The sequence below is a fragment of the Neovison vison genome, chromosome 5 (assembly GCF_020171115.1).
Source record: "Neovison vison isolate M4711 chromosome 5, ASM_NN_V1, whole genome shotgun sequence".
Classification (NCBI taxonomy): domain Eukaryota; kingdom Metazoa; phylum Chordata; class Mammalia; order Carnivora; family Mustelidae; genus Neogale; species Neogale vison.
Genome location: NC_058095.1, coordinates 1,421,273 through 1,437,632, shown reverse-complemented (window position 1 = coordinate 1,437,632; position 16,360 = coordinate 1,421,273). Strand labels below are relative to the sequence as shown.

The 16,360-nt window shown below is 64.8% G+C and overlaps 1 protein-coding gene across 6 annotated transcripts in view; it reads right to left on the bottom strand.

The window, feature by feature from the left end:
• BAIAP2 (BAR/IMD domain containing adaptor protein 2) overlaps nucleotides 1-16,360 on the bottom strand; it is a 63,256-nt gene that overhangs the window by 43,281 nt on the left and 3,615 nt on the right. For all 6 annotated transcript variants that reach the window (XM_044247237.1, XM_044247241.1, XM_044247238.1 and 3 more), the window contains exons 2-3: nucleotides 3,907-3,982; nucleotides 1,322-1,408 (exon numbers count right to left, since the gene is read on the bottom strand). In XM_044247237.1, the coding sequence (XP_044103172.1) occupies nucleotides 1,322-1,408; nucleotides 3,907-3,982 (163 nt within the window). The remainder of the gene's footprint in view (nucleotides 1-1,321; nucleotides 1,409-3,906; nucleotides 3,983-16,360) is intronic.

Sequence of the window (16,360 nt, the reverse complement as noted above, 5' to 3'; positions counted from 1 at the left end):
TTTTCCCGTGGGCAGACCCTCGCCCTTCTGTGAGTGTGACCACAGGGCCCATGTGTGACCCACGTAGCCACAACTGACCCCACGGTCAAATGTCCTTCTCGCAGACAGGAGCCCATGTGCAAACTCACATGGGTCACGCACAACCCCAGCTCCCTCCGAGGGGATCAGAGGCGCAGCCCGTGGCCGCCAGAGCTGCAGCCAGGAGGCCCAGGAGGTGCAGGCAGGCCCGCAGGTGGCCTCTGAGCCCGAGTGTCCCCTATGCCACCGGTGAGGCCGCACCTGCACACCTTGGGCCCCCCGCGTCCTCCCGTGTCTGCCAGGGGCAAGGGAGCCCCGTCGTGTCCGTGGAGGCCAGATGGCTTCCCTGCACGCCGAGAGCGCAGCACAGCCTCTCAGACGCCGGAGGAGGGTCTGCCTGGTGCCCACGCCAGCAGAGCCCACCCATCGTGTGGGGTCCGGCCCCAGTCACGCGTTCCACCCGGCAGGTTGCCCCCGGCCCCGTAAGTCTCCAGAGCTGCGGCAGTGTCTTCGCTGGACACGGCCTGGGCCTGCCAGGGAACTGGGCCGGCTGGGCGTCCGCGTCCCCGAACAAGGCAAGGCCAGAGGCCCCTGCAGAGTGCCACGGTGCAGAGGCCCCACATGCGGCAGCGGACAGCGTGAAAGGCCATAAGGGCCGTGGGGGTGCCGGGGGAGGGATTGGCCTGCTCCGCCCGCGGACAGCCTGGTGCCCCACACCTGCGGGCACGCCCAGGGCCTCTGGGCGCGTGAGGGACACGTTCCTCACTTCATTCTTGCGCCCGCGTGAGGAGCGACATGAGCTCACAGCACAAAATTTGCAACACAGTGAAAGTACAGAGAGAATGACCCATGCCAGGGTCCCCGCGACACTTCTGGGCCCTTTCCTCAGTTTACGACATGATGTGCACACAGTACCAGGTCACCCCCCGAGGTGGGTTGGCGGCCCGTCTCCCTCTCCTACCAGGCGTGCTCCCCGTGACCTCAGTCCTCCTACGGGGCGCTCCACACCAGCCACGTGGATCTGCCCGGGTCCTCACCCCACGCTCTGCTCCTCGGGGGGACTGACCCACCCGTGCGCACCCTGAAGCTGCCCAGTGCACCCCACCTGCGGCCAGGTGCGCACCCCCAAAGCCTTTGCCGGCTATAAGGGTCGCGGTTCTCTCAGAAAAGCTTCTTGTTTGACGAGGACAACGGGATCCCCAGTGGAAGCAGGACCAGACACAGGAGAGGACCCCAGCCCTGCCCCGGCACAGGTGACGACCCGGCCCCCACCTGGGGGTCTCTGCCGCATCAGAGGTCTTACCGAGTTCTTTGGAGCCCTGGCTCTCGCTGGCTAGCTCGCCCATCTTCACGAGGGCGTCGAAATAGCCTTTGGCAGCGTAGGTCACACCTGAGAGAGGAGAGAATGGCTAGTGCCCTTCCTGTGGATGGACAAGACCCTCCCACCCACGCCGAGCTCGCGGTGCGCGCCAGTCCCCGAGCTCCGCAGCCCTTCCACCTGGGCTGCGTGCACCCCGTTTCTTGCTGGCGTTCTCCACTCGCTGGAACCGCTGGACCTGCTGCTCTAAGAACCTGACCGCCCTGCCCAGTCAGGCCTGCCAGCCAGCCGGGGGCTGCCAGTCGGCTACTCGGGTCAACTGCTGGGTGCCGTCGTCAGCCCCGTGGGCTGGGTGACAGGTGGCAGGGCCCACCAAGGAACGTCGCGAGACCACACCGTGCCGGGCAGGACACGGCAAGAAGCTGTGCACACAGAGACCCCCAGCCAGCCGTGGGCAGACAGCGCCCCTCACCTCTCCAAGATGAGGCCACACCGCGGGCCCCCCGCACACCCCACGGCGACTGTGGCCACCTGGGATGTGCCCCTGACGCCCAAGGAAGAGCCCGGTGCCCGCCGAGCCCGCGCAGGGGCCCGCCCGTCCTGCAGGCTGGGGAAGGACAGGGTGCTGGGAGCAGCGCCAGCCCTGGGCGGCCACCCTCTTATCTGCTCCCTCTGGAGCCCTGGCCGGGGCGTCTAACTGGGCACACCATCGCATCTGATCTAGATGGCTCCCCACGAAGCGCGTGCCCAGGAGCACGCCCTCGGCAGCCCCACGGCTGGACCACGTCTGCTGCTGGGAGGGGAGGGCTCCTCAAAGCCGATCAGAGAAAAGCCAAGCCCAGCATGAGGGGGCAAAGGAGAGGCCAAGTGCAGTCGAGGGGATGGGCGATGTGTCTGGCTGAGCTTGGTGCCAAAGGCCAGTCTGGAAAAACGGGCAGTGGCGGAGCCCTGATTCTCCATTCCCGGCCCCTGGAGAGCCTCACAGGGGTCCCCAGTGGGTGCAGAAAAGCCCAGAAGGAGACCTGGCCTCACATCAAAGGGCAGGGCGTGGCCATGACTGGGACTGACGGGGAGTGACATGACGTCCCCCACGAGGAGGCCAGGTGAGGCTGCAAAGGGTCCTACAGAGGGCGGCTCCGGAAGGGCAGCCCCATCAACCACGTGCAAGGCCCTGCATGCTGGGGCCCAGAAGTCCGCCCCAGCCAGGAAGAGAGGAAAGCCCGGTCCAGCTCCACGGGCACCACGAGGGCCTTTGCTCGCAGTATCCGAGGCCCCAGCTCTGCCCTCCTGCCCCTTCCCTCTGCCGCTGGCCTGCAGACTGGGCGCCTGTCCTGCGTGCAGCGTGTTCTGGCACAGCGGACCTGACGGGACGTTCACCCGCAGGCTGGGCCGGCTCTCAGCTCCTGGCAGGCACAGAGGTCGCCACCAAAGCCAGGGACCTGCCATCGTCATTAAGACCCTACAGACCAGCTTTCAGCTTGAAGAAGGGACAGAACCTTGAGGCGAGAAGCTGGGCCTCCGTTCTTGCGGGGCTCCTGGAGCAGTGTCCCTGTGCACGGGGCTGTAGGGCGGAGGGAGGGCAGCTCGGGAGAGCCTGAGTGGTGCAGAACACAGTGTGCACCCCGAAACAGAAGACCGTGCAAGGCCCCACCCCTCCACGCCCACAGGGAACCAGGGAGACGCCAGGGGCTGCCAGTCAGCGCCGTCCACCTGCACACAGCAGAAACCCAGGAGCCCTGCCCCGCACTCCTGGCGTGATCTGTGTGCGACATTGAGGCCACTCTCCTTCAGAAGGGTCAGAGTGCAGCAGCCTCGCTTAAGAGGAAGGACCAGGGCCGCGGTGGAAGGCTATGTCGTAGACCTGCACACAACCAGAGACCCTCCCTGCCCCTGAGACGGGGCCAGTGGGCAGGGCTGCGGCCAGACGCCTCCAGGTGCAGACCAGCAAGGCTGCTGTCCAGGAACCCAGTTCCACTGGCTGCTCTGTCCCTAGGAGACCACGAGACTGCCCAGCCCTCTCCTCACTGTCCCCAACGCGAAGTCCCACCCCACCGCGTCCCCACAGGGCCGTGCACAACCCAGGACAGCAGTCAGACGCTGGTGGACGCTCTGCACAAACAGCCTCCCTGCTGGGGGCAGCGGCTCTGCCGACGAGGACGTCACAGCTAGAGCAGCAGCCTGACGCCCACCCTGCAGAGACACTGGGTGGAGAAACCAGCATCGGGCCCTGAGAAGCAGGCATCCCTGACCGCAGCGTGACTCGGCCGGCCCCCGCTGGGCTGGAAGGACCCAGACACACCCGCAGCACATGCTGGCACCAATGTCCCCTCGCCGAGCGAGGGCCCTGAGTCCCGGGTCTCCGTGAATGGTGCAGGCCCCAAGCCCTACGCCCAGTTCCACAGACATCCACAACCACCGTCTTCAGGTGCCGTGGGCTACACTGAGCCCAGCCCCCAGCACTGCACACTGGGTGCAGACTCCTGGGCTCACAGGCCTCCAAGGCGCGGCCCCCATCCTCCCTCCCCTCACTGCATCCAGGCCCCCGAGCTGCTCCCACCCCGCGGCCTCACCTGCCAGGGCCTTCTCGTAGTTCTTCCCCATGGCAATGAAGTTCCGGAGACTGGGGTTGAACTGCTCCATGATGGTCTGTGAAAAGCAAGAAGAGAAAAGGCGTGAGTGACCCCGGTGACCAGGGGACCCCAGGAGTGTCCCAACAGCAGGAGAAAACCCACAGGTGAAGAGCAGGAAGGCCCAGCCAGGCTTCTGGAGTACAGACCCCAGCCCTGCCCTCGGGCAGACCCCGCCCCAAGCCTTGGGTGTCACCTCCGCGTGGTGGGGACAAGGACGCGGCACTGTGGCACTGTGCTGGGCTTCTGTGGATGGAACAATCCGCCCCGGAGCACGGGCCGCGGCTGCTGCTGGGGCTCTGCTCCTGTGGACAGGGGCGCGTCAGCCGAGGAAACCCTCCTGCCGGGCTCACGCGGCGCCGCCCAGCACCCCTCCCCCCGAAGTCCTCACTCGACGCGTCCGTCACCGAACGTCAGCTCTGATGAGAGGGACCCGCAGCCTGGTCTGCAAACACCCCGCGGTGAATGACCCGCGGGCCGGGTCTTCTGCCCGACGGACTGCACTTCTTCGCCGGAAGAAATCAGATTTCCACCACCAAGGCCAAATCAAGGTTTTCGTCACGAGGCACAAACACAGGTGCCCGAACGCCAGCAGCAGGCACGGCCACGGGCAGCAGGCACCGCCCGCCGAGAGCCGGCCCAGCCGGCACGGACCCCGCACGGAACCTGCGAAGAAGGCCCGTCTCGGCCACGTGCTGTGCGCGGTCCACGATGACAACGGGCACGTGTCCCAAGTTTCCTGAGGGTGGGCGAGAGCAGGCGCCCCCCGAGGGCAACGCCCCGCCCTGCCCCGGCCACGGGGCCCCAGAGGCTTCCCGGTGAACTGAGGCGGGCGCCCTCACCCCAGCCCCCGTCATGCCCGTTCTGGCCCCTCCTTGCCCTCCGCCCGCGGGAAGGGCTCTGGAGCTGCCGCCCGCCCTGGGGTGTAGCACAGAGCGACGCGGCCCCGCGCTCACAGGGGCCGAGGCCCTGCAGAGCACCCACTCACGGACGGGGCCGGGCCGAGGCTGGCGGAGGGGGCCCGCTGGGCGCTACGCCACGTGGGGAACAAGGGAAGGAAACAGGGTGGGTGTCCCGTCGGGACACAGCCGAGGGGCGGGCACCTGCTATGCGCAGCTCCAGCCCCGAGGGTGCAGGGGCCGGCAGTGTCCCTGCCACAGTCCCACCGCTGCGCAGCCGGCCGCCGGAGCGCGAACCACCAGGACCACACAGCAGGCCGAAGCGCCCTGCGCGGGGCAGAGACCACGATGGCGGGCCACGGGCTCCCGCAGGCAGGAAAGCAGGGGAGTGGGGCCGCTGGGGGTACCGGGGACAGCAGAACGGCAGGCAAGCCGAAAGGTCGGTGAGGAGGTGGGAACGGGCCAGCCCACCGCCCCACAGCTTCACCGCCTGTGTGCAGGAGGCCCTGCTTTCCAGGCTGGATGGGAAGCCGAGGGAGGGTCTAAGCCATGCAGTCCAGCGACATTCCAAAGGGAGACTCTTGCCGAGGGCCCCAACAGATGCGGGAACCCCCACTGGAGCTGCTCTGGGACCTAAGAAGCGGGGCCCTTGGGAGAAGGGGCTGGGCCCACGTGTCCCGCGGATGCGGCACCGTGATGTGGGGACAAATGGGGCATGCGGGGGGCCGGATGGGGGGAGGCAGGCGAGATGCAGGTGGCTGGGCTGGAGACCCAGGAATCTAGATGCGCCAAATCCAGGGAGGGCCTGGGAAGAGGAACTGGGAAGCCCTAGCGGGCAGCAAGTTGGGGCAGACGGGGAGAATTCTGAGTGGGAAGCTGGGTTTGGGCGTGGTCCCCATCCGGGGAGAAGGCAGGGCCTGTGGGAGCTCAAGCTGCCTGCGGACCTGGGGGCGGAGAAAGGCTCGAGATTCACGCATAGCCGTCCTTTCCCTTCCTCTTTTTTCTTTTTTTGAAGATTTTTATGTATTTGTGAGAGAAAGAGACAGAAACAGAGAGAATGCAAGCAGGGGGAGAGAGAGAAGCAGACTCACCCGCTGAGCAGGGAGCCCGACTCGGGGCTCGATCCCAGGACCCTGGGACCATGATCTGAGCCAAAGGCACCCTGTGTGTCTGGTCCGGAAAGGAGTCAGGGTGCAGCAGGGCCCCGAGTTCTTGGTGTCTGCAGGGTTGCAGAGTTGCAGGAGTGCGGGGGTGCGGGAGACCCTGTGCGCCTGTGCGTGCACGCTAGTCCACTCCTGTGTGCGTGCACGCTAGTCCACACATGCACAGGGCTTCAGCACAAAGCGTGTTTCTCACTGTGGGGCTGGGCCCAGGTGTGAGCCACTGCCCTAGTGGCTGCTGGTGCCAAAACACGCTGCCTTCTCAGGACTGCGGCCCCCCCGGCTCCCGGGCAGCACCCCAGCCTCCCGGCCAGAACAGGACGCTCTGCCCAAGCTCATCCTTCGAGCTCCATTAGCATCCTGAGCAACAGCCGGAAACAGGCCAGGAGCCACCCAGGCCGAGCGAGGGGATCACCGTGGCAGCGCGCCCACACCCTCCCAGCGACACGCGGGGACAGCCGCCAGGTTTCGCTCCCTCAGCAGGGCAGCTGAGCTCATGCGCCAGGAATGCAGGAGTGAGCAGGCAGGGCAGGGCGGGCGCTGGGGTTCCGGTCAGGCCGCCTGGGCAGGGCAGGTGGCACGGACACCGGTCTGGTCAGGCAGTGGCCGCTCTCTCACCTAGAGGCGGCGGCAGAGGCGGAACTGTGTCTGCCCCCAGCTGCTTGCTGCTCTGTGCAGAGCCCACTCGCTGGTCTCCCAGGGAAGCAGCCGGCCACCTGCCTCCCAGGCACGGACGTCCACGAACCCTGGCAGTCAGAGGCCTGGCACGGCGCTCCTCTGACCTCCCTGCCCAGCCCGCGGCCGTGAGTGCGCTCTCCACCCACCCCACCACTGGCTCCGCTAGCCAGGCCCCCAGCAAGGCAGGAGCATCACGGCTTCACCGGTTCTCACGCAGAGGAGGAGGGCTCCACGGCCTGTCCCTGGCTACCCTGTACTGTTTCCCATAGGGGAAGAGATGTTGCTAACTTTTCATGGGCTCTGCACGGAGCTAGCTGAGACCCAAACACCCACACCCTCCAGCAGGGGTCTGTGCGCTTGCAGAGGGGAAGGGGCTGCTTTTCCTTGTGGAGACCCCGCCCAGGCTGCTCCAACAGCAAGGCCGGGCGCAGCCTGCATCCTGACCTGCGGCCACGTGCTGCTGGCCTCACGCTCGTCCGTCGCACAGGGCCCCAGAGCGTCACGGCGCACAGAGACGTGCCACCGCCCCATACTCCAGGGCCACGTTCCCCAAGCCAGGCCACCATCCCACAATGCGAGCCGTGACCAGCTCTGCCCCTCGCGCCGTCTACACAAATGACAGCCGCACGCCGACCTCAGCTCTGCCGTGGCACCTGGACACCGTGTGTGTCCCTCTGGCAGCTTCTGTGGGCTAAAATCAGCCCGCGGACCGTGAACAACAGAGCGGACGGCGCTCACTCACATGGGGTTTTTTTTTTCAAAGGACACACGACAGCACCAAAAGCATATTTTCTCTAACGATTCTCCTTCTTTTTCTTCAGGATTTTTTTTTTTTTAACTTATCAGAGAGAGAGACGGGGAGAGAGCAAGCACAGGGAGACAGAGAGGCAGGCAGAGGCAGAGGGAGAAGCAGGCTCCCCGCTGAGCAAGGAGCCCGATGTGGGACTCGATCCCAGGACGCTGGGATCATGACCTGAGCCGAAGGCAGCTGCCCAACCAACTGAGCCACCCAGGCGTCCCTTTCTTCAGGATTTTATTTATCTCGGAGGAAGAGGGGGACGCAGGCCCAGGTGCACGTGAGAGCGGTGGGGAGGCAGACGGAGAGACGCTCCGACAGACGGCCCACCGCGCCCGGAGCCGGACACGGAGCTCCGTCCTGGGATTCGGAGATCCTGAACTGAGCCAAACCCGGGAATCAGATGCTCAACTGACCGGGCCATCCAGGCTCCCCTCTAATGACCTTCTCCAATCAGGTTTCTCTTCTCCAGCTAACTCCGCCATAAGAACGTAGCATACGACGCTCAGGACACGCACGACGTGTTAACTGCCTGTTCAGATGATCGGTCACGCTTCTGGCCAGCGCCGGCCTGTCGGCCGTTAGAGGCACAGGTTGCAAGCGGATCTCCGACGGGGAGGGGCTCGGCCGCCCGGCCTCCGCGTCGCTCGCGTCTCACCTGCATTTACCCTCAGTCGCGTGGCTCACTCACTGGTTCGCATCTATCACGGATGCCTGGGGTACCAGCAGGGCTGCGGGAGATCTGCCCAGGGCCCCTGGATGCCCCCCAAAATACACACTGAGAGGGTTAGAGAGAGGAGGTGTCTGCCGGACACACTCACAAGCTCAGACGAGCTGGGCAGTCACCCTCCTGCCGGGACATCCCAGTGCCAGATGCCCCGGGCCCCCCTGGAATCTGACCGGACCTCTACGCGGGGGTGCCCGTGAGGACCCCAGCCACACTTTTCTCTAAGAGCACCAGGGAGGGGACAAGCACCCCCGCACAGGTGGCTGTTGGTAGGACCCCAGCACGCTGGGAGCCCCAGGAGCCTTCCTGCCTGTCGCTCTGGGACGCTCCCCGGGCATTTCGATTTCCTCTGCCGCCACAGGTCTGCCGGGCCAGTGAGACGCCTGGTCTCCACCTTGGGGGCTGAGGAGACGGGCCAACACGCTTCCAGAAAGGTGCTCTGGCGAGGGGCTTTGTGCCCGCCTGCTCCCGGGCCTGTGTCCGGCCGTGCCGCTCGCTCCCTCGGGAGTTCTGTTCACGCCTCAGCCCCGCTCTGAGGCGCGGCCCCCTCCAGCACCCTCCCAGCCGGGCAGCCACAAAGAGCGAAGTCCCTCTGCTGCCAGGGCAGGTGACCCGCCTCTGCTTCCCCTCCGGCCCCTCCCACGGGGCGAGGACGGCCGGGGTGGGTGCACTGGCCGCTGCCCCGAGCACACGGGCCTGCGGGGTGAGGCCGAGCCAGGCTTCCCTTCCCTCAGCACCTGGAAGAGCTCCTCTAGGGGACAAGGTGGCGCCGGGACCCCGGCTGGCCTCTAAGCCCCGCCACCCCGTACCCTCACCCCACCGATCCGGGGGCGCCGCCGCCCCATTCTACAGATGGACAGAGGGAGGCCTGGGGAGGTCAAGAACCTGCCCACTAGTTCCGGGCGGACCCAGATGGCCACACTGGGTCCGAGCTCACCCTTCACCACACACGGGCCTCACCTCTGTCTTGACGGTTGGAGAGGGGGCCATCCAGCCAGCCTGCCGGCTCTGGGCTGCCTCAGGAGCCCCTCCAGCGATACCAGAACGAGGCAAAGGCCAAGGTGACGGGCATCTGCTCCGTGACCCCTACCGGAGGGCTGATGCCCGGATGCCCGCCCCTTCGCTTACCCAGGACGCACAGCCTCCCGCGGGGGAGGGGCCCAGTGCCTGCCCTCATGCCCCACCTCTGCGACTGCAGGGTAAACGGGCACCAGCTCTGGGGCCCGCTGTCCAGGAGCTGCCCTGGGTGGAGGCGGCCATCCTCCAAGGGAGGTCTGCCCGCCACAGCCCCCACGAACAGCACGGACTCCCTGGGGCCCTGGGGGAGGGCAAGGGGACAGGGTGGGCGGCGGAGGTGGGGGGACCGCCAGGCTAAGTCAGGAAAGCCTGGCTTCTCGGGGCAGCTCTGGACGACTCAGGGGCAGGTGGAAGGTTCTATCCCCCTTTAAAAATAGGAACAGCTATCCTGACGGTCCTTTCTGAAGGAATAAAACCAACCCGGGGCATTCAGTGAGTGTGTTGGGGGGACCTTCCTGGAGGAGGCGAATCCTGAGTTGGACCTCGCTGGGTTAGAGCCGGAGGAAGGGTAAGACTGTGTTCGTACTTGCTCAGAAAAAAACTGAGGTGAAGCTTCCAGAACAAAACAACCACCACCGTGATGCTGGGAGAGTGAAGGCCAGCAGAGGACGTAGAAAATGCCCCCCAAGGAGCAGGGACAAACCAGGCAGACCCCAACACACACACGTTACCCTTCCACAGCATCAGCGCCCCCATTCCCTCCACGGGACCCAGGTCACAACTCCCCGCCACAGGCACACGAGGCCTCAGCCCCAAAGCCTCCCACAGAGATGAGGGCTCCATAGGGGCCCGGGGAGGCCGACCCAGCCGCAGACCCCAAGGAGGGAGCGTTTAGAAGCAAGGAAACGACACCGGACTACTGCAGAATACAGAGGCTGCAGTCCTGCCCACCCTCCCGCCTCGGGAGGGCGGCAGCCGCGGGACCCCAGGGAAGGGAGACTGAGCTACCTCCCCGCCCTGAGGTGACGGTTCCTGCCCCATCAGCTTACAGTCAAGCGACAATTCATGTCTCTGGCCTGGCACCTGGTGGGGTCGGGGGCCCTGAGGCCCCAGGAGCAGGGATGGCCAGAGGCACTGGCAGAGCAGCTCAGGGACAAGGGACAGAAGTCTGGCTGTCTCTGGAACCCTGGCTCCCTGCAGGGAGGGGGACAACCGGCCCAGGAGCGAGGAGCCACCCGAGCGGCCTGGCCGCCAGCAACCCTACTCCCCTCTCCAGAGCCTCAGAGGGCCGTCGTCTCCTTAGGCCTGGACACTGGACACACCGTGCAGCAGGGTCCAGACACGGCCCCCAACAGCCCGGCCACCCCTCTCCTGTCTGGAAGACACACTCCGTCCACGCTGACTTCAGGGGGCACGGCCCCTTCTGGCTCCCACCGCTCCCCCTGACTGCTGGGCCCCACACCAGGGCACCTGTGTACTTAGGTCACTTCCTATCCACGCGTGGCACCGAGCTGAAGCCTGTGTTGCCTGCCCGCTGCCTTCAGGATAAAATTGCAGTGTGCTCCTGCAGACAGCTCAGTGTCGCCGTGACCCGAGATCGGCTGGGTGACTGAGGCTGGAGAGAAACCATCCTGGCCCCAAACACGAGCAGCCTGGAAACCTGTTCCTCCGATTCAGCAACGGAGCACCCAGGACACCCTGCTGACCGTACCAGCCCCCTGCTCCTCGGGGGGGGGGCTCCAGTGCCACACTTGGTGCTAAAGGCTGACTCAGTCCCTAAAAATGCATGTGCTGAAGTCCCAGCCCCCAGCCCCCCAGAACGTGACTGTACTTGGAAAGACAGTCTTGACAGAACTAACTGGGCGGAATGAGGTCATCAGGCGGGCTGTGTTCCAGTCTCACTAGTGTCCTTCTAAGAAGGGATCAGGGCACAGATATACACAGAGGCACAACCCGGGGTGGGGTGGGGGGACTTGGGCAGAAGGTGGCCGTTGGCCAGCCCAGGAGAGAGGCCTTGGGAGAACCAGCCCTGCCCATGCCTCGCTCTCAGACTCCAGGCCCCACCGCCATCAGAAATCAGTGTCTCGTGGAAGCCGCTGCCTACAGGGCCGTGTCACAGAGGCCGGAGCACCCGGATCACCCAGAGACACTGGGCCAACCCCATTCACCATGTGAATGCCCAGTGTTGACAACACAACCAAGTGTGGTTCCTGCTTGCCCAGTCAGAACGTTCCACTGACCCATCCTTGCCCCTACTGAGGCTCTGACCTGAGTTTCACAGGGCTGGGCACCCGCTGGATGAAAAATTACCCATGAACACGCAGAAAAGCAGCCTCGGAAGGCTCTGGAACCGCTCCCCCGACCCCCACTGCCCTCACGTTCTACAAAACGGGCGGCCCGAAGGCTGTCATGCTGAAGGGAACAACAGGCCACTGGGCACCCAGGAAGTCAGCGGGCAGCGCGGAGGCCTCTGCCTGGGCCTCCTGCCCTGCCGCTGCCCGCCCCCTCTAGAAGCCAGGGAGGACACCCAGCGCGTTCTCCGTGCTCGCAAGTCTCCTACGGGCCTGTTCGCTCGCTAACAAGAAAACGGCCACACAGAGGCTGAAAACTTGCCTGAAGTCTGCGGGACCCCGAATGGAAAGACAGACGGCCCCCGGCTTCAGCAGGCCTGGTTCCAGCCCGGGCTCAGCCACGGGCCAGCTGACGGCCTTGGAACACGCTGCTTCACCCCACTGGGCTCCCTCGCCAGTGGGGCAGCCAGGACCCCCCCCGAGAAGCAGGCTGAGGGACAAAGGAGGTCACGGGCACAGCTCTCAGCGCGGTGCGTGGCCCGCGGCCATCGAGGCTCCCCACGATCACCAGCCGGCTGGGAAGCGCAGGTGGCCCGTGGCCGGAGCTCGGTGTGCCCCCACCCCCGAGGCAGAGCCAGACCGAGCGCGGGACACAGCCCACTTTGCAGCCCCCTCGCAGGACTCCCGCTGCCAGCCTGACCGCGAGAGGTGCCGGCCGGCCGCCCTAGCCCGGGGCCAGCGAGGCCCGGGATTCCCAAGGGCGAGACGGCCTCGGCTGGAATGCACTGGCCGCTCCGGACCGGACGTGGCTTCTGTGGGCGGCGGGGACTGGAGGGGGACAGACAGCAGGCCTTTTCTGCCAGACAGCACCTCGCAGGCAGGGCCTGAGCAGCCCGAGTGGGCTCACGGGGGCAGCAGAGGACCCCAGCTCATCTCCCCTCCGGCAAGGAGACTTCTGGCTCTGCCACAAGCCTTCCATTTCTTTTTCAGATTTTACTTCTTTATTGGGGGTGGGGAGAGTGAGCCCGAGGGGAGGAGAGGAGCCTGGGGGAAGCGGGCCCCCCACTGAGCAGGGAGCCCGGCACACGGCTCGCTCCTGGACACTGAGATCACCACCTGAGCCAAGGGCACTCCCGTAACTGACTGAGCCCCCAGGGCCTCCGGAACCCCCTCTTTAAAGAGCCCTGCCAAAAGCAGGCCAGCTGTGACCGTGCGTGGTTCCCGGGCAAGGCACATGCCCTGCTGGACAGAGTTCCGGCTCCGGAACAGGGGCGCCCCTCCTACACCCTCACACCATCCTCACTCCCAACTCCAGCAGCAAGACGTCAATTTTGTTTTAAAAGATTTATTTAGGGGCGCCTGGGGGGCTCAGCGGGCTAAGCCTCTGCCTTCTGCTCAGGTCATGGTCTCAGGGTCCAGGGATCGAGCATCAGGCTCTCTGCTCAGCGGGGAGCCTGCTTCCCCTCCCCCGCCTGCCTCTCTGCCTACTTGTGATCTCTGTCAAATAAATAAACAAAATATTTTTAAAAATAAAAGATTTATTTATTCATTTATTCATTCCCTTGACAGAGACAGAGATCACAAATAGGCAGAAAGGCAGGCGGGGGAGGGGAAGCAGGCTCCCCGCTGAGCAGAGAGCCTGATGCTCGATCCCTGGACCCTGAGACCATGACCTGAGCAGAAGGCAGAGGCTTAGCCCGCTGAGCCCCCCAGGCGCCCCGAGACATCAATTTCTGTCACAGGGTAGGCACCTGTGACATCTGGTGCGTCTCACGGTCTGCTCCCCATGTCCTCACCTGACCCAGGCCTCCCTGTGACTGTCCCTGGCATGCTGGGCAGAGGCAAACCTGGGCACCATGTCCACAAACCATTAGCAGCTCAGAAGGAGCAGGGGTCCCGGCTGGTGCCTGAAGCCCTTCTTCGGCGGAGAAACAAGAAAGGGCAGGAAAACAGCAGGACAGGCGTCAAGGCCTGGAGAACACTTCAGAGACTTGCTCAGGAAAACTGGCCACTGATTCCCAAAGGCCCAGGTGACAGTGCTAGGGACACGGGGACACTGAGGGCTGGGACCCGAAACAAAGCTCAGAAGAGCCAGACTCTGCATGCAAAGTGGTGTTAAAAAATCCGTACGAGTTTCCTTCGTAGAGACTTAATACAAGCTTTTCTTTTTTTTTTTTTTTAAAGATTTTATTTATTTATTTGACAGAGAGAAATCACAAGTAGATGGAGAGGCAGGCAGAGAGAGAGAGAGGGAAGCAGGCTCCCTGCTGAGCAGAGAGCCCGATGCAGGACTCGATCCCACGACCCTGAGATCATGACCTGAGCCGAAGGCAGTGGCTTAACCCACTGAGCCACCCAGGCGCCCCAATACAAGCTTTTCTAGGAACTGTCGAAACGATTCTAAAAACCCGTCCCTGGAAGTAGGAAATCAGTATCTCACACAGGAAGAAGCAAGGCCATCCTGCCCTGTGCCCTTGTTTCCTCCTGGCAGCCCGCACCGGCCCCGGCATCGCTCGGTTCGGAGCGTGGGGCCCAGTGACCCGCGTCTAGACACCTCATGTGCTCTCCCCCGGGGTGCGCGGCGGCGCCCTTGCGAGGCTCATCTCCTAGCAGAAGACCTCCAGCCCGGTCCCGCCGGCCCCCCGCTGGGCGCTGGGACGGGAAGGGGCACCTGCAGGGACCTGCGAGCATCCTGGCCATCATGCACCTGCAGAAGGCCTGAGACTGCTGGGCCACAGAGCCAGGGCACGGGAAGGCCAGGCAAGCCTCCTCCCTGGCCGCCTGCGGGAGCCCGACGGCTGGACGGGTTTCTGGGACAGATGGAGGCTCCTGCGGTAAGAGCCCGGAGGAGGAGCTGCAGGCAGGAGGTGGGGTCCTGCAGACAGTGCGGGCACAGATCCCTTGGCCCCTGGCCCCAAGGTCACCTCTTAGAGACGGGCTTGGTCTGGCTCCAGGTCCCGCCTTCTCACCCCAGCTCTTCTCTTCACAGGCCCAAGTGTCCCCCCACTGTGAGGACCAACACCAAGGCCCCAGGATGCGACAGGGCCGACCACTTCCCAGCCAACACCCAGCCTGACCGTGGGCCCCGGCAAAGAGGGACACAGGCCTGCCACAGCCTCCAGAAGTGGAATGGGACTGAGCCGCTGTCCTTGGAGCAGACAGAAAGGAGAGCAGACCCTGGCAGAGATGCTGACGGCCACGCAAACACCGGCACCCCAAAACCCAGCTGTTTCATCCCAAACAGGGTCTGAGGTCAAGGCTGGCTTTACTCGGCAGCAAGTCATGCAAAGACAAAACATTCTGCGCTTTAAGAGAAGCCCAGGGACGCCTGGGTGGCTCAGTTGGTTAAGCAGCTGCCTTCGGCTCAGGTCATGATCCCAGCGTCCTGGGATCGAGTCCCACATCGGGCTCCTTGCTCGGCAGGGAGCCTGCTTCTCCCTCTGCCTCTGCCTGCCTCTCTGCCTGTGCTCGCTCTCTCTCCCTCTCTCTCTGACAAATAAATAAATAAAATCTTAAAAAAAAAAAAGAGAAGCCCAGGCACCCACCTCCCCTCAGGCCACTGGCCGGGGCCACCTGTGTCCGCTGCGCTTTGTCCCTTCGAGCCACGTCCAGGTCATGCTGCACACTCAGGGCCAAGAGTGAGCAGCGCTGGAGAGGCGGGGGTCGGCTGGGTCTGTGCTGTCCCCAATCACTACTGCTGTTGTCGGTGGGCGGTGGCACGGGGCTGACAGCCCTGGCGGTGTCCCAGGGCTCCGTCTCCATGGGACACACGTCTGCACCCTAGCAAGGACAGCCTCCCCACCCTCAGGGACCAGGGAGGCGACATAGGGCAGGCCCTGGCTCAGCGCACTTGGGGGCGAGAAAAGAGGACAGGAGCCAGCCTGGCCAGCAGCTCAGGACAGCCCCGTGCTGGACTCCGGTGTCCCCACTGGGGGATGGCAGCAACGTCCAGGGTGCCAGGCCACGCTGACTGGGGACGGAGGAGCAGCAAGGCCGGCCCTGCCTGCAGCCCACCCAGCCCTGCAGGGACCCTTCAGGCCTCTCCAGAGAGCGACCCAGATCCGCAGACTCAGGAGTGCCAGCCCGCCTCCCTGAGCCCAGGAGGAGGGGGTGAGGCCCTCTCGCACCGCAGCTGGTCCTCCCACAAAAGGCTGCCTGTCCCAGGCAGCACACCCGGGCCAGGGCAGGTGGGAAGAGGACAAGCCCTGGGAGAGCTTCACCGCAACGCAGGGGTCAGCGTGCACCAGACAGACACGAGACGCTCCTGCGCCACCGCCACTGCCTCGCCCTGCTGACAGCGCCCCCAAAGCCAGGGCCACCACTGTGACCTGGAGCACCAGGTGCCCGTGGGTCAGTCCCAGGAGCCAAACCTAGTTCTCAGACACAGGACACGTGTTCAGACTAAGACCCCCAGGAACGGCGCGGGCAACACGTGCCCGGAACTCTGGAACCACAGGCCTGGGCCCGAGGGCCTCGAGGCCGTACGCCAGGCCCCCCGTAAGCCAGCACGGGCCCTGTGCACGGAGCCGATGACCTCGGGGATGACTTGGACATGAGGAGCTGCCACAGCCAAACACCTCAAGGTCAGTGCAACAGAGAAACTGCCCTTCACTGCCCCAGCTACCCCAGGAAGGGGGCGGGAGGTGCACCCCTCAAATGCTAGGGGCAGGGACGGACAGGCACCACGGAGCACACGCAGGAGAAGAGGAGCTCAGGCAGTCCCGCCGGTGACAGCAGGCCTTGCCACCTTATCAGAACATAAGACCCCGACAGGGCACCCCAGACAGTACCTTTAAAGCACAGCCAACGAGCACCACACACGCGTGCAC